Source organism: Thermobia domestica, chromosome 2 (assembly GCF_964235325.1).
Source record: "Thermobia domestica chromosome 2, izTheDome1.hap1.1, whole genome shotgun sequence".
NCBI lineage: Eukaryota > Metazoa > Arthropoda > Insecta > Zygentoma > Lepismatidae > Thermobia > Thermobia domestica.
This window is the reverse complement of record NC_137455.1, coordinates 145,756,442-145,779,796: the sequence shown is the minus strand read 5'-3', so window position 1 is coordinate 145,779,796 and position 23,355 is coordinate 145,756,442. Positions and strand designations below refer to the sequence as shown.

General features: G+C 31.4%; 1 protein-coding gene across 1 annotated transcript in view; it reads right to left on the bottom strand.

Moving 5' to 3' along the window:
- Window positions 1–1,974: 1,974 nt before the first annotated feature.
- Window positions 1,975–23,355, bottom strand: part of LOC145676008 (F-box only protein 33) — an 82,494-nt gene continuing 61,113 nt past the window's right edge. The window contains exon 7 of the mRNA XM_081746847.1: window positions 1,975–23,259. Coding sequence (XP_081602973.1) covers window positions 23,134–23,259 — 126 coding nt within the window. The 3' untranslated portion in view covers window positions 1,975–23,133. The remainder of the gene's footprint in view (window positions 23,260–23,355) is intronic.

Here is a 23,355-nt window from a genome sequence, read left to right as displayed (position 1 = left end):
AAAAATAATGGCACTGTATCTTGTTAACACTATTTTCTTTCACGTGATCTTTCATGTAGCTCTTCTCTTCTTGGATGGCCCATGATTAGTCATCAGATCTAAGAATATAAATTATGGATTAAAATCATTAATAACAAAGAGTTCAGGAACTAAAGGGACAAACTGCAAAACTTATTTGTTAAAAGGAATCGTCATTATGAAGATACAGGAACCATCATCCGTTCATTCTATCGATATCGTACATATTTCGGCAATTTAGTCTTTTGCTTCTATTGTCCGTTTCAAAACATAAGGGCCTTGTCTCACCCTACGACCAAAAGGACAACCCAACCCCTGTTAGGAAGGTGGTTGGTGGATGTTGCCAGATGTCCGATGTCATTAGGTACAAGAAGAAACAAGGAAAAAAAAAAAAAAAACAGTGAGAAATAAGAACATAATGTTATTACTTTTTGTAATAAATTAAATTTTTAAAAAATTCGGAGAAAAGGGAACGTTTGGCAACTTCTTTTCCTCTTTCTAATCGAAGATTGCCTATTATTTTCTTATATTTATGGCCTGTTGACAAAGGACAGAGCAGTGTGGGTGTTCTGTGCAAATTCCAAGAATCAAGGTTCTGTTGTTCTGAAACCGTCTATACAAACACACCTAGGTATATTTTGGGTTTCTTTCTTGCTTGGGAGCCAACCATCACTGGTTTTAGACAGAAACATACAATTAGCAACAATGACTACGGATTACTAATATGGATAAAAATAAATACTAAATATAAAGAAGCAACGAATTTATTTCAGTACACTTATTTTTATTATGAACCATTTGCTTTCTTCTTACATATTGGACTTTTTAAAATTCTTTAACTACTATTTATGAAAACTGTACTATTAAACAATGAAGTCTTTTACAGTGTTTTACAATGTTTCATACAAAAATATTTAAAATGAAATACAATTTGATTCAAACAAGGCCTTTGCGCACTCAAATTGGTGCAGCTACATAGTTTAAACAAGGAACATTTTATATATTATTCTGCACAGTGTAAATTGACAGAAATTGCAAATTTACTAATATTTAGATTCTTACCAAAAAAATAATGAGTTGTTATAACAATATATAAGTGTTATGGATTAATTTTGTCCAATTACGCTTCTCAGACACCCTGAAGAAACCCAAAGAACAATTTTTAACATTTCTTTAGTGGAACTGAAACATTTTTGAAGATCAAATATTAATGCCAATCATAGCAACCAGGTAACAATAAAGTTTTATCTTTTGTTTAGAGGCGAGTAAAACGAGATATTTCCATCAAATACCTTGATTTTATACCAGTTAGATACATACAATTTAAGTTTACTTCTTTTGAGAACAGGGTCAAAATTATACCTGCTACGAAGTTATTTTCTACGATACGTTTCTTCATAAAGGCAGATTTTCATTACCTCCCTCTCCCCAAAAATAGCCTGTTGATAGTACCTGTGTATGATATAGAATATTATAGTGAAATGTGTAAAGGAATGCAACTAGATTGCCTCAAGCTAAACACTTTGGCAATTTATTATAAAAATTGCCACGTTCTTGTTCCAAGAGCTCTGAACCATATTTGTTTGCATACAACTATTATAACCTCACTTTACGCATTACAACTTCCTTTACACCAAACTTTCAAGAAAGTTAATTTCAACTTTCAACATACAACGCACGTCTTAAAAGGCTAAATCCTTTCACGTAATTACTTTACCTCATGGATAAAGAGAGGATTCACCTGATTAACAAACGTTCATTTTGATATTACAACTACTAATCGTGGACTCAAGTTTTATTATTCAATGCCACACAATGTTAGATATTTGACGCAAGATCGCTTGAAAGAGTAAATATCTAAATTTAATAATATTTTAATACATAATGCACAAGTTTTACAAACTGAAAATTTCATGTTCAGATGTAAATAAATTGCACAGTCAAGATCAAAAATTCGAATGAAAAATGCGCCAACAAACAACAATTTTGATTGAGATTCCATTAAAGTCTATTGTTTCTCATTAAGTTTAATTTTGGGTGGTCCAGAAACCTCAGTGTGAATCATCTTAAAAATACATACACTGCAATCCTTCGTTCAAGAAAATCAAGTTTTACGTGAGTTGATACAAACTTCAGGTACTCTAAAATTTCTTCGACAGTGACTAAATAACAAGGTTTTACAAACAATTGGAAATATAATGTAAGATGAATTTTCAATGCTGATTGCTGATCAATGTAACAATGTCACTTTCTGGCATTAACAAACAAATACATGTTTACTTACTGTTATTTTTGAAATTGAAATAGTAGTCATTGCATTTATGAAACTTTACATAAGATTTCAAATACCTCCTTGGAACACAGAATGTTCCACATTTCATTAGCTGTAATTCTATAATAAACATATTTTTAGAACTGTTTTAATTTATGTTGTTTCTTCAATAAGATCAAATTTCACTCCTTTATGTGTAACAGCAACTATATGAAATTTCACCGCCATTCTGTAATAGAATGAGGAAGATGATTGCCTACATTTCTCCATGAGGCAGAAGTGAAAAAGTTACTTCTGCACTCGAGATAATATATCATTAATTTGCTTCTCGAACACTTGCCCATCCTTCTGTGAAATAACTTGGTCCCTCCACTTACAATTTAAGTTGGTTTCATTTTAAACTTTCATGACAGGGATTTACCATGTTGAAATGCTGGTCTTGCGGATACTCATGACTGATGTCCGATTATATCATCAGTTAATTCACAGAACTGCCTATGCAATGATTTACATAATGTGTTATTCGTGCAGCACACAGATTTTCACATTTTACAAAATAGTTGGTACAAAATGTCTCACAACATTTGTAAAAACGAGAATGGTCCCCATCTATTCGTCGTACATAAATATTTTATCTTTAGATCTTTTGTGCATGACACGAACACAATTACTTTACAAAGGACTTAGCTCTGGTTTCTGGCAAAAGAGACTCGTAAACAACCAACACCTAAACAACATGAGTTACTTAAACTATGCATCTCCGTATTGAGTATTTCAACAAGCATATTCTAAAGATACCAACATACTTTAGTACAAGGCTTGGTATCGATTACTATAACGTTCAATCCTACGAACTTCAACAATACATGTCATTAACAGTTACATCTGCTGAAACACGAGTTACACGTTGAAATTTTAGGATTTAACGGACTTGTGCTATTAGTACGTAGGAACTCTGTGCAGCACTCGTACAAAAGTTGATACCTCATCTTAATGCCCTTGGCACACGTCCTTCCTGAACAACTACTTACTAGTTGCTATTGAAAAGTATAATACAGTTTGTAAGGAGGGAAAGAAGTAACAATTTTTGACTGCATTATTCTGTTGGTACTATGTACAGTTATTTAGTCATCTTTCAAGCAACAAAAAACAGTACTGTCATGTCGGATTGGTGTGAATCGCACCTCGTACCGTTTCATTTCTTTCTATCGTAGCTAAATGACTTGTCAGTATGTATTCACGAAATGACTAAAAAAATTTTTTTACTATCCTATCTGAAGTATGTAATTCCTATAAACCTAATCATTTGTGAACTATTAAAAACGTTATTATTAAAAATATACTTCTCATAGTAAAATATTCTCATCTCCGCCTTTTTCTCTGGAAGGTTACCGACGTCCCTTCGGGGTCAAGTTACTAACATGCCTGTTTTCTACATGCATGTCCAGAATTAATTCCCAGTGACAAATACGTTTGTCTTGGATACCAATGCGAGTAATGGGTTCGGAGCCCACGTCAAGCAATAGGTCCTATTTCATACATAGGCTAGTGCTGAAAAGGGACGCTACACACTAATCAATAAATGGAAGGTTATATCAGATTACGCAACATTTTAACATAATGCAAATAGTAAACTTTAACATGTGGATTAGAACGGTTCTTTTATTAATGACTTTCGAAATCGAAAATCTTTGCCTTCTTTTGCACCTCATAGCATTAGCTGCTGCCTTTTCGAAACAGAAACTTCGAGTTAGTTTCACATAGAATATATCGATAAGAAGCTTCTCTCACATGTCGTTAAGCTATTCCACCACTCCCAAGGAGCTGTATTCCGTTTGAGATTCACAACAGAAGTGATATAGGAGCAATAAGAGAGTTGTTCGTTAGGAGAATGTAAGTTATACTCTGATGTAACATTACTTTGGTGTATTCGTCACCAACGTACTCTTTTTCTCAACTGTACAACTAAGGAAAAGGAAAAAAGTTTAAATGGAAAGGTTTATCAAAAAATCCTACAAAATTCGGTCAAGTTTCGTACTTTTTCCAGATTTTCTACGCTAGTAGACATTCTATATTTTATTGTTCCTCTAAGAACAATCCTTTTATTATTGTTTTTAAGGCAAATAAGTTGTTCTCGTCATTACTCGTATTCATCTTTTTTTTGTACAGCTCGGGGGGTAAGCAAGTCAATGAACGAAAAAAGAAAAACTTACTCATTCGAGACTTAGTGTTTGCTTACATGTCTGACTTCCGCTTGTCGATACATGGGGGTGTAATAACAGTCCAATATGATTAAGTCTGCTCTACTACTCTTGTGATTATTTTCTTTCAGACACAAAAATTTGTGTTCTATTACAACTGAATACAAGCGGTAACTATGAATGTATATTTATTGAACACATTTTCAATCAGAATACCTAAACTTCTAATTAAACCCTGACTCCTTTAAAGATGGCACTGACTTGGAACACGCTTCACTTTTTGTTGATCTTTCAGAAAGCAAAGAACGACTACCACAAATTTTATATTAGGGGTTCAGCGTTCAACCTGAGTGTAGGACACCATGAGGCTGTCGACAAACTACGAAGGGACTGATAAAGAACATGCATACACTACCACAGGTCCACGATTCTGTCTACCTGTCTAACATTCTTCAACATTAAGATAGAAGGAAATGGACACTTCGCTTTTAAGTACAAATAAATGTAGTTTATTCTGACAAGTTCAATATTATTTTGAAACAAATGTGTATTAATCTTGTGTATCTTACATTAACAAATGAGTATCTTCAGGTTACTTTTTTATTTCTTCAGCTTACCGATACTTGACCAGTTCTCGTAGTGGAATGCTCAATGGATAAAAATTAGGAGAACTGACTATCCTCGGGTCGGGAAAGCAATACAAAAGTTTTGACGCTTATATGCTTGGAACAGTTAAAGTATATAAGATTTTATATATAACACACAAAAAACAACTTATTCTTTCCCACAACTATTCTAAAAACAACACCATTATTTTTTTAAATGCTCATTGTGTTCCTCGTAATATTGAAGAATGACAGTCTTTGATATTCTTTACTCATAATGAATTTTACGAAATTAAATGATTCTTTTCATAAACATTATCTATAAAAATATCACTGCCCTTCAGACAACTCTCTACCACCTTAGCAACCTTAAAGTTCGTTTCACGAGAAGTGAAAAATGCTCCAGTGTTTCTATGTTCCTCATTCTATGAAATTCCTCTTTCTTTCAAGAAGCTACATCATCCTCGAACATTGAAAATCTTTTCGTACTTTTCCCTAGATCTACGTTTAACAAGAAATAAATCTAAATTTTCCTTCATACTACATAACTTGCAATTATATTTTTTCATCATCTCAAATTCAGTATAGATGAGTTGCCTTGTAGCTTACAGAGTATGCATGAATGGTCCTCGTCTGTTTGTATATTACTTTATGTGGACTAGAATAAAAATTACTGTACTTGTGTCTGTCACACAGGCATGCCACTTAGAACAGATGGCTAATCTATGACTTGAGCATGTTTCCGAATTTCGGTAATTGGAGAATTTGGCACGATCAAACTTCCCATTTGCATAACCAAGCCTCGATTATGTAATGTAAAAAGCTGTCATCATATAAGATTAACAAAAATCTCATCTAGATGATACCGCTTTAGGAAAAAATTAAACACGCTAAAATATACTAAAAACCATACATAGTGTGTCATATCCAGCAATCAGTTTTTATTTGTGATGATTTAATTGGACCTATTTGACTAGTTTCTGCTACATATTTACCAATCTTCTTCTGACTATCAAGACGTATTACGTGTTTATTTCGACAATCATCATCTGAGGCAATAACAATACTTGCATAACATTAGAGACTGTAACTTTCCTTGTTCGACCTATGCGCTTTATCACAGAATCTGTACCCTCTACATCCTTGCCTGTTAGGTGACCCGGCCATTCCTGGAACAAACCTGTTTCAGATCGTTAAAAGGTTAACTCGCTCAACAGAAATAATTTCTCGGGTAAAATCTAGCAGCATTTTGTCAAGTGCATCAAGTTCAAATGTAGTTTTCTCAGGTTCTAGTACCCAGCCAAAGTCCACGTGTGGGAAGCATTTATGTCATTTCTTTAGGGAAAACTAATTCTGGTAAACTTGACTGACTACCACTGTGTACAATCATTACAATTTCCGCTTCTTTCTTATCTTTTTGAATGAGATATCACTTTTCGTTTACCACACTTGGACGCAATATTTTCTTCATTGTTTTTTCTTTCTTTCTTTTAAATGAGGCGAATGGTTGGGAGTGGTAAATGGTCATTCAACTAATGACTAATAAACATAGCATTCACCCTCTTATAAAACACTTAGTTTTAACTACTACCAAATACCCCTCTGACTATGATGCTATTCGCAAGTAACAATACTGGAGCAGAAATAGTGTTCACGTATTCGATTATTAATACTTAAACTGAAATTGAATTCACAGTTACTTTCTCACTTTTCACGCTTTTAATCGCAGTGTACCAACAGCCGATATTTTCATACTGAAAATTAATTTTTTTTACAAGATACTACATTCATCTACAACATATAGAAGCTGCATTTAAATGTTTAAAACTCAAGGGAACTATTTTGCAGTAGATATTATGATAATAATAATAATGTTATTAAGTCTATCCCTTGGAATATGCGTAACTTCTCATTCGCTGGCTCATATAGTTACACTCATAGTTAATGTTTATTTTTCCACTCACCATTTCTGAATGGGTAGTACGAAATCTCGAATTACCTCACTTTTCATCCGACGCTTCACTTACATATAGTCTTGACAGCTACATTGAGAACTAAAATTTTCCTGTAGCGTTTATTTTTCAATTTCTGGATAACTTGACAAATTTCAGTTCCGCGTACTATCTACCTTGAACATTTCAAAAACAGACTGAAATCAACCCATTCATTCGATGGTTACTGAATAGTCTGACAGAAGTAATCTACTTCTAAACCCCTCCCCTGTGTTCGACGTACGATTATGCCCATGTATTTTATGCACAAAAATACGGTATCAAGCAATACCTAGGCCTAAAAACTAATTATTGTCTATTTACTTTACTGTAGTCGGCCTTAAGGCCAGAACAAAATATATCTAACTGTATACAAGTTTCATATATTACCTACCCGTCATCTTGAAAGGACAGGCGAGTTGAGTTACATTTAATAGGTCTATGCACAAATATCGGACTGTGATTATTTACAAGGGAGCTCTGAGATTTCCCGTTTCAAATGACAAGATTATGATTTATATTATCTATACATATTCAAGTTTAATTTCCATCAAATTTTAACGTAGATCCGCATCTAATTAGACCAGCTTGTTGAAAGAACAATGCACTATAAAGGCTACGTGCTAATCAGAACATAAAATGTTTCATGTACATTGACAATAAATTCCTCTAATGTGTAAGTTGAGATTAATTGAGTAAATTGATTTATTTCTTTAACAGTGAGAAAAGTTTTTATTTTTAATTTTATTGTGCAAATAAAATCGATACTTATATAACAGAGTATCTCAAATTAATGTAAACTCTTCTTAAAACAGAATACCTTACTAATTAAAGGAGATGGGTATACGATTCTTGTGATATTGTATACCTTAAGGATTTTTTTTTCTACCTTTTAATAGGATGGGACGCCATTCCACTTTCATCTTGATGTGAGAGGTTTTCTCGATCGCACATTACCCTGGATGTTAAGAACGAAGAGAAAGTGCTTCGGAGTACCCACCTCGATCTGACTTCTTTCTTTTGGGAAACTGAAGAACACCGTGTACGCTGATAAACCACAGCACTAAAAGATCTGGGAGAGATTATTGAGCCCCTGCAATGCTACATCATTAGAAACAATACAATTTGTATGTCACTGTTCTGTGTCGTTGTCGACTATGTACTGTGGCGGAAGGTGGCCGCTTTGGACATTTCCGTCCTTATGGCACAAAACACCACAAAAATCGTATACTTATCCGCTTCAATTAGTATGAAACTCGGTTTCAAAAAGTGTACAGATTCATTTCAGACATTCTGTTGTATATAGTTTGCTTTAAAATAATTTTATGAATATCATACTATCAAAGTAGCGTGATTCATTTAAATTTTTAAAAAGATTAAAAATGCACAAGTCTATGACGATTGAGAAACTTACTATCAAACAATTACAATCTATCGATATAACAGGCAATTATTTTCTTTCATTATTGATGATAAAATGCAATGACTACTATTCCGTAACTTTATCAGCAGATATAGTTGAAAATTTTCCTTTCAACTACAAATTTCACCAGCACTTGCATGTATAGCTTCCATGCAAATGTATGTTAATAATGAAAGTACTTCTCGATTCCCACGTAACATTCACGCCTTGTAGTTCTGTATTATTATTAAGTGTATTTTTATTTTTGATTTATAGCCAACAATTAACTAGTAATAATTAGAAGATCAGTGATACATATCAACCAGTATTTCAGTCTCCATGTAACTTAAGGCTAATACACTAAAATTTACATATTATACTGCCAAGAACAGTCCATAATACAGGTTCTATTGGCATATTTGTTCGTTCCTGGAGGAGCTATTTGGGTAAGGTAATCGAAAAGTACTTTCACGAATACATTGTTCCTGTTAACACAGCTAAACTATTAAGTGTATATCGTTTCTAATATATCTCTTTAAACAAAAGTATAGTACAATGCACTACTTAAGACAATAATACACAATATACAGGATCTAGTACATGTAATGTATCCACAATTTCAACACGTACTCTTGTCAGCGTATAGCAAATATATATATTTTTTTCTCTCAAATTCAATAGTTGCATAGCAATCTCGTTGTATCTCCTTATTCGTAATGGTCAGATCTTTAACTATAATGAATACTTAACACTAAGTTTCAATATAATCAATAAGTTATTGAACTAGCAATAAGCATGAACTGTACAAAGGTTAATTTCCAAAATACACACTTATTTTTCAATATTGCATTTTAGACATTAAAAAAATATATTCAAATAATCAGATACAAAGAATATGAAATTTAGTTGTAGCCATATAAACAAATATCTATATGAAAATACAAGACAGTTATTGGGTTCATAAAAATATATTTTAGCAGTGACTTTTATTTTCCTGTTTAATTTGTTAATCCTATTAAATTTTCCAGGCCGGAATAATTAACCACATCATTTTTTTCTCATGAATAAACGGGACAAAAATCATAATACTGGCATTTTAAGAATCACACTTTCCACGTCTGAGAATTTACCCCAATATCTGATGAGAAATCTATACTTTTACAATTTTGCATCGGAAATTTCTAGACATGAAGAGGACAGCAAATGGTTCAACTTACTTTTATGGTTACATATGAACACACACTGTCTGTTTTTCGTTATGAAACACATTACTATCAGATTTGAATTAAACATGCGACAGTTTAAGTGCCACAAACACAGATACAGGAACATACGGTTACGATCAGTCTTTTCAAGAATCTGAATGAAAATAACGTTTGTTTTTCAATTATATGTTAAAATAAAACCAATAATGAGATTTACTTTCACTGTTTACATATATGATTAGAAAAAAAAAAATACTTTGTCAGATTTCCCCATTCAAAATTAGCTTCACCGAATTTTGTCCTTGCGGACATTGAGTTTTATCTTAATATCAATCTATGTATTGCACGATTACACTAGACCCCAACAAAAACAATTACATTCGGGTTTCTGTACTTTTGGAACTAAATACTTCGAAGAACTGGGTTACAATGATACAAAAAAATATTTACTATAAAGCATTCAATGACAGTTATTTATAATCCATTAACACAATCTTACTTAGGCAATAGTTTTCTTAATTAAATAAGGGAATTTGTTTAAAGTACAGCGTAAAGTTTAAAGTAAAATAAAAATAAAGAAAAGGTAACGGAAGATTTTTAGTCAATATCGATACTTTCTCCTGATAAATATTTTGATTTCACTTTGCAAGAATGAAAGTTGGAGTTTTATTTTTGTTATAATTATTTACATTAACAGAATATTGGCAAGGCGGAAAAAGTTACGAAAACAACGGACTTCATTCATTTCTCTGTGCCTTTTCACATTACGTAAAATACCACAAAAATTAAATAAGATTACTAACATTTAAATTATTTTATTTGCACTTGACATTACTAGGGATAGAAGTGTTGGATTAATAGAAAAATCTAAAACTGAAACTGTTGAGAGTAATCTCCTATTTCTCGTATATTAAAGATTAATCGTAAAGTTACTGACTCAAAGAGCATAGACCAGGCAAACGAAGGTTGGAAATCGAGTTCCTGTTACATTCTTTTCTCTCATGTCATCAAAATTACTATTTTACAACCTGCCGACTAGATACTACTATTTCGCATTGCTCGCCTTTGTTTTAAACGGCGATTAGTCGTCTAACTGTATGGCGTCAAGACTAACTTGTAAATACAACTCTCAATAATAAACAATATTGATAATAATAATAATAATAATAATAATAATAATAATAATAATAATAATAATAATAATAATAATAATAATAATAATAATAATAATAATATTAAAACAAGACACCTGAATCTGTAAGTCACGCTGATTACTAATAGTTCAGTCAGGCTAATAGTTGTTGCTAGCGTGTAGGCAATTTACAGACGAGCCGAGGGCTTGAGAGGAACAAACAATAATAATAAACTGATTTAATGAAAAATTTGGGAAGTCTGTTAGACAAGTATGTTGAATACAATTTCAATTTCCACAATGTGAAAAAGTAGACACCAGGATATGGCTTTATTGTGGTATCTGGAGATTCAAAGTCTTTTGGGCTCGTTAACATCACATTGTTCAAATTAACCTTAGAGAAACAGCATTTAGTTATATAATTTATTCTACTATTATGCATACAAAATGAGAGTTAATCAGCCTGGTCCGGAATCCTATTGTAATAACGGATCTCGTGCATTTATAAATATCAATTGTTTTTAAACTGAAAAAAAAAAAAAAAATCCCCTAACAAGACGTTATTTTGTCAACTTACACCTATTACACACAAACACATTGCTCAAAATTTACAATTTAACAGTTCAACTGAACAACTGAATAAATCATAATACTAACACCCATAAACCGAATCAAGTCAACATACAATTGGTCATGTCAGTTCTTGTGATTTAGATCTTTAAATTTTACCTTCAATATGGAAACTAATTACATGTGTTTTCTAATTTAATATGAAATTAGATCTGGTCAGACTATTCTAATTTAAGCAGTGAAATAAAATATGATGGTCACGAAAATGAAAAATCAATGCAAGTGAATGATAACAAGAATGGATGGAATTAAAACCACGAGAAAAGCAACGAACACGATGTCTATAAGCTCTCACATGGTCTGGAATCAAATGAGGAACATCCTATACCAACCACAGAGTCCGAATGTTCTCTCTAGAGAATAATCATAACACGAGTACACAACAGCCAGTTGTGCATCTACTGTTTTTTTTTTTTTTTTCTTTCTTCATAATTATTGCCGAGTAGAAATGCAGTAATACTGGTGAGACAGCCGTAACACCTACTACTCTCTCTTCTAACAAATTTTGTAATATAGATATATAACTACTTATTATCTTATTATTTCATACCTATTCCAAAGGAAACGACTGTAAAGAAAATCACATTAATTCTTTCTTCTGTATCTGTGTTTAGTTGCACTTTGTTTTCACATTCATACTTACAGAAAAGCCTTAATCTAATCCAACTGTAGTTTATTTAATAGCTATTTAATGTTCTTTTTTTAATAACTTCACTCACAACCAAGAGGCTTGAAAGTTAACATATCTTTAAAGTAAGAATTTGTGCTTTCTCTTCATAACAATAACGCCTTTAGTAAATTTTGTTAAAGGAATAACTTGAAGATTTCAGCAAACATTTATCACACAGTAGATAGGATATAATCTAATTTCAATACTCGAATAATTTTTATTATGCATTTTATAGCAGTCAGTGATGATTTTAGGTTTATCCAAGGGAGATATTCTTTTCAAATATTCTAGAGCGTCTTATTTGTGTTATATGGTGCATTTCATACTTTTCCGTCCTGATGCTATGTTATTTACCCCTTCTAAATGGCCTGGAATCATCACTGATAATACCCTATCCTACATCATTACATTACATTAAAATATGCATGCTGCTCACATATATGAATAGATAAATCGATACACACGCAATACACATAAAAGAAACAGAGAATGCCAAACCAAAGTTTGAGCAGACTCACTGTTTAAACACACACATAGACAGTTATATTGCTCAATTTTATATAAAGTATCTTCATATTATATAGCAGGTGTTTACCACCACTGTGATTCACTTACACTACGTACAACTGTGAGACAAAGTGATATATAAAAAATACACAACCAGGGGTACAATTTATACATACTGGATGAAATACGCAAACTCTGATAAGTCTCTTATCAAAGAGATTTCAATAGATCAGAGTATTGCAGCATTGAGCGTTATCAAATAATTATTCTCTTAGTTTTAATTCCAAAAGAGTTGAAACGAAAGAAACAAATGATGAAGAAGAAAAAGTTTAAGCAATGAAGCTGATCTTCACATAATAAAAGATACTTATTCAACGAAAGCTCAAGTAACCAAACCTATACTTCAATTTAAAAATAGGGAAAAATCTTAGGATCGACGAACAGAGGCTACAAACTACAAGGAATCCATTTAATGTGTCAGCCATCACAATTTTAATCTAATCGGCCTCAAATTATGAGTTAACATTACAAACACTGTTTTTCTTTTATAACTATGTAAAAGCACTATTCGCTCTTTCTATGTTTAAAAAGGAAAAATTATCATATAAAGCCTATATACTGCACGTAACTGAAATATCATAATTTTATAAACACTAAATATATACATATACAAGCGTACAGAAATCTAGAAATTTCCTTTAATACACACGTAAATAATATGCATTATGTTGTTCAAAAGTTACTCAACGAAACAGAGAATTGTAGTATTTTATGCTGGAAAATACACTCAACAGAACCCATTTATAAATAGTATTATTATTTACATCCACACCGAAGCAGAAACTGGATCACAAATTATAGCATTTTGATCCATCATGAAATATTACACATACCAAAATTATATTTTCACTCAAACTTGACAAGAAAAGTTTGATTTTAAATGAAAGAGTCGAGTTCTTTACTTAAATACAGAACTTGTTGTTCTTTACTATAAAACCAGCAACCAAAATAAGTGCTTTAAATCATTATCATCACATTAAGAAACTACAATGAGCTTTAATTTATTTTTGGAGACAACGTTTCACCAGAAAACGTTACCAAAAGATATTCTGTAGAAGATAGCTCAATTTATCAGTATAAATATAATCGATAATTTTGTCTCTTGTCTTTCCTTACTTTAAAATATTACCATATTCATGCGATTACAGGAACAGTATTACGAAGATCTCTTTGTTAGTAACAATATCACATATACAAAAGCTTTCAAGTACAATTTTGATCAAGAATACCAATCACCTACGCTTCTATGTACATTAATGAAATTGATACATATAAATCTTATATTGAATGATACTTCACACTACATTTACACCAAGGAACACATTGTAATAAAAACTGCGACTGTATGTCGTAGTTTTTGACATTTTTACTCTCGATTTTTCCTACTATAAATAGGACAGATTCTACTAACACTAATTACGCCACAGATTACATGTCAAAAGTAATAAACCTGTATACATAATATTAAAATGCCACTAGCATTGCTGCAATTATGCCTTTTCAAATACGGAACTAATTTGGGCCTCGTTAACAGAATGCAAAATAATTTTATTTCTAGAAAATTTCTTTAGAATTTTTGAAGATTTCAGGTACAAACAGTCAAGTCAAAGCAACTGATTTATGAGTACATTTATATGATCATTTACTATATGTAAAACAGCCTTCCTTAAGACATTTTAATGGTAATTTGACTTTTTAAATCCTCACTACGTAACTGGAAATGTTTGGATCCGACTATTAGCCTTTCCTTTTTTATAATCCACATGCGGGTAAGGTCAAACTTTTTTTTTTTTTTTTTTTTTTTTTTTTTGTAAATATGAATTATTGGAAATCGAGTATTCTTAATTTATGTACTATTGAATCAGGTTATAATACTGAAAAAACCTTACATAATTCTGCATATTACGCTGTCTTCCATTTGTACAAATGAAAAATATACTTGAACGACTATTCAAATTAAATCCATGTGACTAATTATTACATGGAATTAGTAGATAAGAGCATTAATGCAATTTATGAACGCGCTCTCCCTTTTCTCTGTGTGTATTTGTGTGCGTGTGATTATGAAAGATATAGAGAGAGACTGAAGAAATAGAAATGTTCCGTAAATTATTGTCATGTTAACAGATATGCGAAGCCACCAACAGTTTGCGATACCAGTTGATGACTGTGATACCAGCATAATATTCTGACAATTAATTCAATTTACTGCTGGTATTATATATATATATATATATATATATATATATATATAATATAGTCACACTCAACTATAGTTCATTTAGTTTGAAAGTATTTTAAGCAACGCACATTTCAGCCAGGCCAATGATCTTTTTCCTCTACTTTGGCATGACAATGCTGCTATCCAAGTTTGGCAATACATAACCAATCATCACAAACACGAACAACTTGGATCCACAAATAACATCCAACAGACATAAATCAATGATACTTTGTATTTTATAGTGTATGATCTAATGAACGGTGTCTGCACGTAGTCCGAATTGCGTCCTTTTTTCTATAAAATTTACTTAGAACGCAATATGGACATTTCGACTTGGTCTGTTGTATTTGAAGCCACATGTAGATCAACTACAGTAAAAGAATAAAGTGCAAGTTTTTACCGTAGTAGATGAGTGTTCGATTCAAATTATTCTCATAAGTGTGAAATGCTACCCACTACGAGCATTTTTTTCTCTCTCTTTTTAACTATACTTCGATAATATACAAAATAAACAACGAACTGATTTCTCATTAAAAGGAAAAATATTAGAATTCCAACAGAACTTTCGCCCTTTGAAATACAGCTTCTGCTTATAAACAACGATATAAATCTTACAATGTTAGTAAATACGAATAAAACATGAATTGAAAAGGAAATCTACTTTGTGTATCTACCGCTAAAATACTACTTTTCTTTTCCTGCTTTGCACGTAACATTCATTTTTTATTTTACCATTAGTTCTAATTACATCCGCATGTATGAACTTATTTATATGTTTAGTACATATTAAGAATATAGAAATTAGTTTCAAGTTCAATTTATTATGAAAATTAATTCACTGTTTCAAGTGAAACATTGGGTAAAAGGAATAAAGTTGGCATCTGCAGCAACGTTTCTCATGGCTTTAACATGCGATTGTGGTTATAAAAGATACTTAAAAAAATGTTTAACAGTCATTAGGTCACAGACCCATGATATCTCATTTTGACTATACTATTTTACAGACACCAGAAATAGGCAAGAATAAAATGAAAAATTGAAATACTGAACAGTCATTATGATAAATTTCTTTTTCAGGTTTCTGCGCACAATACACTTTTATTAACTACTAAGTCCTATAACACAGTTATTTTTTTATTTTATTTTATTTATTTATTTTTTTTTTACTTCGTATTGAAAGGATTTATTTCGTAAACGTAACAGCAAATTCCCTTTCCACACCTAAAATACGTAAATTTCATGATCTTAAAACTACCGATATTTATGTCCAAAGTATCTACCTTATCATTCCGCGGTTTATTCTCGAGGAAAAGTGTTCATTACTTTGCCTATACCAATATTAACAATCAACTATAACCCTAATGAAATTTAGGATAGTTATCGTCTTCATTTTCCGTACTTATACATATTTCAGTCCATAGTAATCGACTTTATTTCCTGTATGAACTCTTCACCGGATCCTCTAATACACAACATAAATTCTTAGTTCGGAATTTAAAGACTTTTCTTCTAATTTAATAACTACCAAACAGCAGTACGTATTAAAATGAGCAATACTCTTAAATACGCTCATTAAACAAAATAAAGTATTAACAGTCAAATTTACAAACTTCATCCTCATACTCTATTCAACTGTTCTTATATTGTGATAATTCTTTCGTACCTAAAAAAAAATATATCTGAAATTAATTCAAAATTACCCAACTCGACAAAAAAGTCCTATTTACTAACTGTCATGAAGGAAAATAATTTTATATGACACTAAATATTTGTCATGTTAATGCTAACTTCTTCAAGCTGTAAGTACGTACTTTCTTTTTCTTTCTTAAAATTTTAGATATTAGCACCTCTGTTACAATAATTAAAATATATAATAGATATTCTAAAATGTGCAAAATTTCATCTTGTGGCGACGTGTTAAGTAAGGCAGGCTGGGATCACTGGATTTATTGTTCCGTAATGTATTCTGAGATATTGATAACGAAATTAAGGCAATAACATTAATACGTGATCATCTGAAACAACCTAAGAGGAACAATTGTGCGCATAATTCCATTTTGAACACTGCAAATAACGTAAAGTATGGGTTTATATGTGTACAGCACTTCTTGATACCGTACAGACATATGGATTCAATTCCGTTCAGTGAAAGTAATAGTCATAATACTCCTAAACGAGTTTTCAATGACTATATAGACCGTTTGTTCTTTCAAGTCTTTATCTGCGAAGTACTACGCAGAAGTTGTAAACGGTTCTATAAAAAGCTTTGGACATACTTTACTTGGTTCCGGGTAGCTTTATGGATATCTACATATATGGGCATTTTTAAAAGAAAACATATATACACAAAATTCTTGACTAGTGTGCAAAAACATTAGAAAAAATCTTCAACTCAAACATGCACTATCGATTACTTACAAAAAATATCATAATGACTGCTCAAAAATAAAATTTTACACGCTTAGGTTATCCAGATTTAAATAAAATGAATGAAATGAACACACACCAAAAGTCCTATAGTACTTCTGAAAGTCTCTACCACTAAAACTACTAAATATAAATTTAACAGATCACATACCTAGGTTACGCAATAAAAACACCTTGTTCTAAACAATTTCTCATTTTCTTCCTAAAATATACATTTTAATATACAGTTTGCCAGAAATTAGTTAACAATATTATGACAAAAAGACAATATTATGACAAATAGAAGAAAACCACGTTGAAAGCGCTTTGGCCGACGCGTCATTAGAGAGAAAAGATATATTACAGAAAAGAGCAGTAACTCTTGAATGCAAAGTCCAACGCCATATTGGTGTTTAATTACTGCTTTTTTTAGTAATTACTTTCCTTTTCAAATAACGCGTCAAGTAATGGTATAATATAGTTTCCTTTCATTTGCGTTTTGTGGTAGTGCTTTAACTAATTTCTGGTACCTTTCTTTTTTATCATGCTCGCTTCGGGTTTCCTTTGTTCCAAATAAATTTTAATATAACACACACAGATACACACTACCACTACTGCTAAACTTTAACATAGTTACTTTCGTAAATATCTAGGTATACTTTTATATACATGCAAGAAATTTATTTATAGTTCCCAGAAACGGGAGGGGTCTCCTGATATGACCTTGAGTAAAACCATTGTTCCATTGTTGATCAGGTAATTGTAGCTGTTCAAAATTTGTGAATTCTTGAGATCGCGTTGTTCAGTTCTTTCTTTTCCCTCTTATTTATACATTGCCAATAGTAACACTAACATCGAAAAAAATTCTGAACAGATACAATAAGGAACACGGGTCCTATACTTTGAAACTTTCGTTTTACTTTTATCTTTATTTATTTCTGCGAATCTAATGACTTGATTTAAAGCCTACACTTTTTTTTTCCATTTATAAAGAAAACGGAAAGGAATGTATGTTCTTACTTGACATACGTTTTTAAATATCTCTCAATCACTTGCATGAAATTATAATTTAGGGGGAAAGAATTTTAAATACATACTTACATTATGGCGAACAAAGTTTTCCTTTGATTTCCAAAATGAATCCTAATACTCTCTTACACGTTTTCTTTAAGCGTATCCACATTTAAGGGATGAAAGGATGAACTGTTTTCTTAGAAAACGATGAGAGTACGGAAAATTTAAAAGTATGGTTTTGATATCACAGTTCTAGCTGTGTTTATATTAAAAGACATACTGCTCTTACTTCTTTAATTCTTTTTCTGTAAACAATATCTGCAATACAGTACGTAAAAGATTTTGAAAGAAAAAAACATCTATCCCCAAACCTGAGTTACTCAAAACACTGGATTCTACTGTTTGCAATTGTACAAAGATAATACTAATACTGTGCTGACAATGGGCAATTGGTAGTTTTTATTTCAATTGCATGAAAAAAAAAAAAAAAAAATCAATCACTACGTTTCCATATATATTCATAAAAGGAAGACGATTTAGTACTTTTTTATATATACAAATTGAGAAAGAAATTTCAAATTTACCTAATACAAAATAACAGGAATGTATTTCAGTTCAAATCTCACCATACCTAACCCTATTAATAAAAATACATTTTAATATATATTACGCAATTCTGTATTAAGAAGTATATAAGTATTTCAACAGGATAAATTTTTCTTTACTTATTTGCAGAATTTTAAATTATATACAAATATTTTTATACACTTCTTTCCAAACTTTGGAGAAAAAGAACTTTGACACTTATTTAGTTGCTTAAAAATAATAATTATTTATTTATCAGTTAGGCATTCTTAGGTAAAGTGATATCATTATGATGCTTCTCTTGACAACACACAGCAATAATATGCAACTTTCCATTTTATTTTGTAAATAAAACTTTGGAGCACAAACACACAAAACTCTACAATGATAGTGATTTTACTTGAGATCACATTTCACGCACATTTTTTTCTTTCTTTGTAAAAAAAAAAAATCTACAATGTGCTTCACTTTTAAATATGTATATATATATATTCTTTTACAGAATTCCCTACTAAACCCGGATGGAACCTTCGTCAATTCATCCCGGGCACTAAAGCTGCTGACTTGTCTCTCACGTGGTGGAGATTTTTAAAAAAAAACAACAACGGATGTTACAATATTAATCCACTTGCACAGCAAGCACACCAATGTCAACCAGGTGTCTTCAGCTGACTCCTGATGTTCGAAGGTAGCACATTTCTTATATTTTCTACTGCCCCATGGAAACAAAACATTGGAAGCCCAAGTCAAACATGTAATTATGATGTGCCCAAACTAACATCCCTCTTCAACAGGCACTTAATAATTTTCTTCCTCTTATAACTATGCTTGATAATTTGAAATGATACATTTCAAGATAATACAGATATGCTATTCAAAGTACACAAAATAAAAACGTTATCTCACATTTTGACTAATTTTACATCTGATTTGAAGGTTCTTATTCTTTGGGTATAGTTCGCACAAAATGGATTTCACGATCTATATACATACTTATATTTAAAAAAGCATAACCTATGTTTGAAATCCATAAAATATACCCGAGAGGAAAAATAGCACCATTGTTGTGTCGTAACGACTAGATATTCTGAGGTTATGGAAATACTGCAAAAGGCCATTTCATTTAACGAAACGCCTTCACTTTCGTGAACACGAAAAATGTTTTCTAAAATCTCGAAATAAAGGCTAACTATAAATTTTGAGATGTGAATTTCCAACACCAATACATCGTACTAAGGATGTAATGAAAATTTCGAATTAAGTCAACACTTTCATATCATACATATAATATACTTCGTTCCGTTTTTCAGCAAGTATCTCAAGTTTACGTTGTTATAAAATTCACATCTAGTAAGCCTTAATTTCTATTATTTATATTGCAGTATTTTCCTTTTTCTGAGGATACTGAGCTGCAAATTTCCCACAGAAAAATACTTGCCTACGTCACAGATCAAAACTTTCTGTAATGGATGTTAATAACAGTCTGGTCTTGGGTTTCCAAGAAGGGCAGTCTACAAGATATATGATCGTTTTATAAACTCCTGATGGTACCTCAAGAGCTAATATTTTAACTTCTTTAATATACTACATTATGTACACAACCGTAGGTGCCAGAACCCCATCCATATTCAAATGTTAATTTCTGGGGTTTAACTAGATTCATTGTGCTACATGGGAGCCTGAAGTAGTAGGTTCTCTCAATGCAGTGATCATCAGATTTTTTCTTTACTAAAAAAAAGAAGTAAAGAACTGTTTATTTCATTAAAAAAGCAGAAGGACATAATTTTGGTCTTGACTTTAAATATGAAATATATTTTAGAAATTGGAATGTCAAATCTGCCACTGACAAGAACCCACGCCTTCTTGCATTTGTTACTTTTATCTTAAAATGGTGAAGAATACTTTGATTCAAGTATACGCCTGAGGCAGCAGTCTTTTGTTAGCCACATCACAATTTATGGCACGAACTTATTTAATTTGAGGCATGATTTTTTTCCCCATTCACGCCATGCCTTTGATTGTAAAAATATCATATAAAAATGCCTCATTTTAACACAATTAACTAACATTCCGATCTCGTGCTACTCTCGCTCTCTCTCGTTCATATTGCTTTGATAGAAACGATCACCGCATCACACTCATACTTCCGTAGGGACATAAGCACCTTGGACACAATTATTGTGCTCCAAATTGCAAATGATCTTTTAGTGTTTTTAAAAATACATTTTGTTCTCATTTACGCTTCGTGTTGGTTATAACTTTTTCTATCCTTTTCTTATATATATATATATACCCGTAGCTTTGGACTGGAATGGTGGGGATTTATTCCTACGATATTTAACAATATTCTGCATATACATATATATATATATATTATCTATATATAACAACATCCAAACAAGTGTTACTTCGTTATTCCTTGGTTTCATTTCTTATGCTTGTTTATGTATTTCTTGAGCAAATACAGCCCATTAGAATTGCAGGATTACGTTATACATCCTAGATTTCTTCTTTGGCAGCTCTTTGAAATTATGAGAACAAATAAGTTTTTTCTTCTTTTTTAATTTCCATTTTGCTAATAGTAATCATTTTCATTTAAAAAAAAGAACGAAAAAAAGTAACTCGTAATATTGAGATTTGTCATGGAATATTAATAATGTGGAGTCATTCCTTTATCAGTCAAACTACGAAAAATTTTGTTCGCTTTTATGAGGAAAACTACGACACTTAGTTTGAAGTTTTATCATGATTACCTAAGGAAATCGTTCTATATATATATACACACAATATCTAAAATTTCAGGTTATTTTATTTTGTTTAAAGATATAACCAAAGAGAAATTTACCTGCTACTCTATATAATACACTACAAAAAATAACGTACCGCTTGTATCTAATCCGTAAACTCCCCCCAATTCACGACTAGCTTATTCTTAAAATCATAGTTGACATTTTAACGGATGATAAAATTAGTTACAAAGAAAAAAATACCACGCTGGGAATGATCGATTCTAATTGAAAGTTGGTAACAAAAATAAAAACTATCTGTGCTGATATTATATAAACATAGCCATGCAGTTGGCATTACCACAGTAGGAACGTAATACTGGTGATGCTTCTTAAAATATTGTGTGTACACAGATTCATTGCGATAACTTTAAACCTGACTCAAACAGCCCGAACAGGCCCGAAACTAACTTCTCTAACATATTGTAACAAGCCCATTTTTCCTACATAAAGAAAAAAAAATTACATCACAGTGCAACGTTAGTTACAAAATGTATTTTATCTTGAAAAATAATGCGAATTGTAGTTGCTGAATCGTTACCTTTTTGATCACCGTATTGTTCAGCAAACCTTTTGCTTTTCAAGTTATCACAGCTAATATTTATTAATATCTCATTTTTTCATTTAATTAAAGAAAATCTTATTTTTTTAAATTCTGATGTTCAATGACATCACTATATATGAAGGCTTCCGACACAAATCAGTGCATACAATAAAACAGTCTTTGACTACTACAAATGGTTGTGTAATGTGGTTCTGAAGTATTCTAATTAGATTGACGCTGAAATTTTTCTTACAGAGGTTTTGCAATGTTAGCTAGACATGGCTCACTTCATTACGAAGAAACTAACTAAAAATATTATCCCTGATAAACAAAGCGCAAGCACATTAACAACAATGTAAGGATTTTAGAAGCAAATATATTTATTAAAAAAAAAAAAAAAAAAAAAAAGGAAGCCTAATTATATGGTAAATGTCATTAATAATACGTTACAAACTCAATGATCTACATAAAACACACCTTTGACTCGTCATTCAGATTTTTATATAAAATTCTTTTCGGTAACTGAGACATACACACAAAAATGAAAATACTGCAAAAAAAAACTCTTTCACAGAGATTATACAAATATAGTGTTTTGTAAGCCTGACATAAAAGTGACTCGGACAAGACACTGACTTACAAACAAAACCTGCTCACAATATATCAGCATCCAATATCTGGGATATATGGTGTATAGGTATATATATTTATGTATTAAATTTATGCCATAGTATACAAATAGATTATGGAAGTCATTGTGTTCCTCCATTTATGTTACTATTTTTAGCCCACTTTTTTGTATTCCACTATTTACAATTATGATGACTATTATGCGATGTCAATATTAGTGGACTAAATACCTGTGCTTACTGGAAACAGTCTTAATCCTGCAAAACAACTGGAAGGATATACTCATCTGAATCGCCAGTGGCTGGATTGTGAATGACATCATGAAGATTGTCATCAGGCAACGGTGTCCAATGCCTATGCAGAGCCTGACTCACTTCCTGCAAAAATATTACAAGTGTTAACTCTAAATCACAACCGAGAGTAAATATATTTTCTTATCAACTGTTCACAATATAAGATAAACCTCTCTCAGA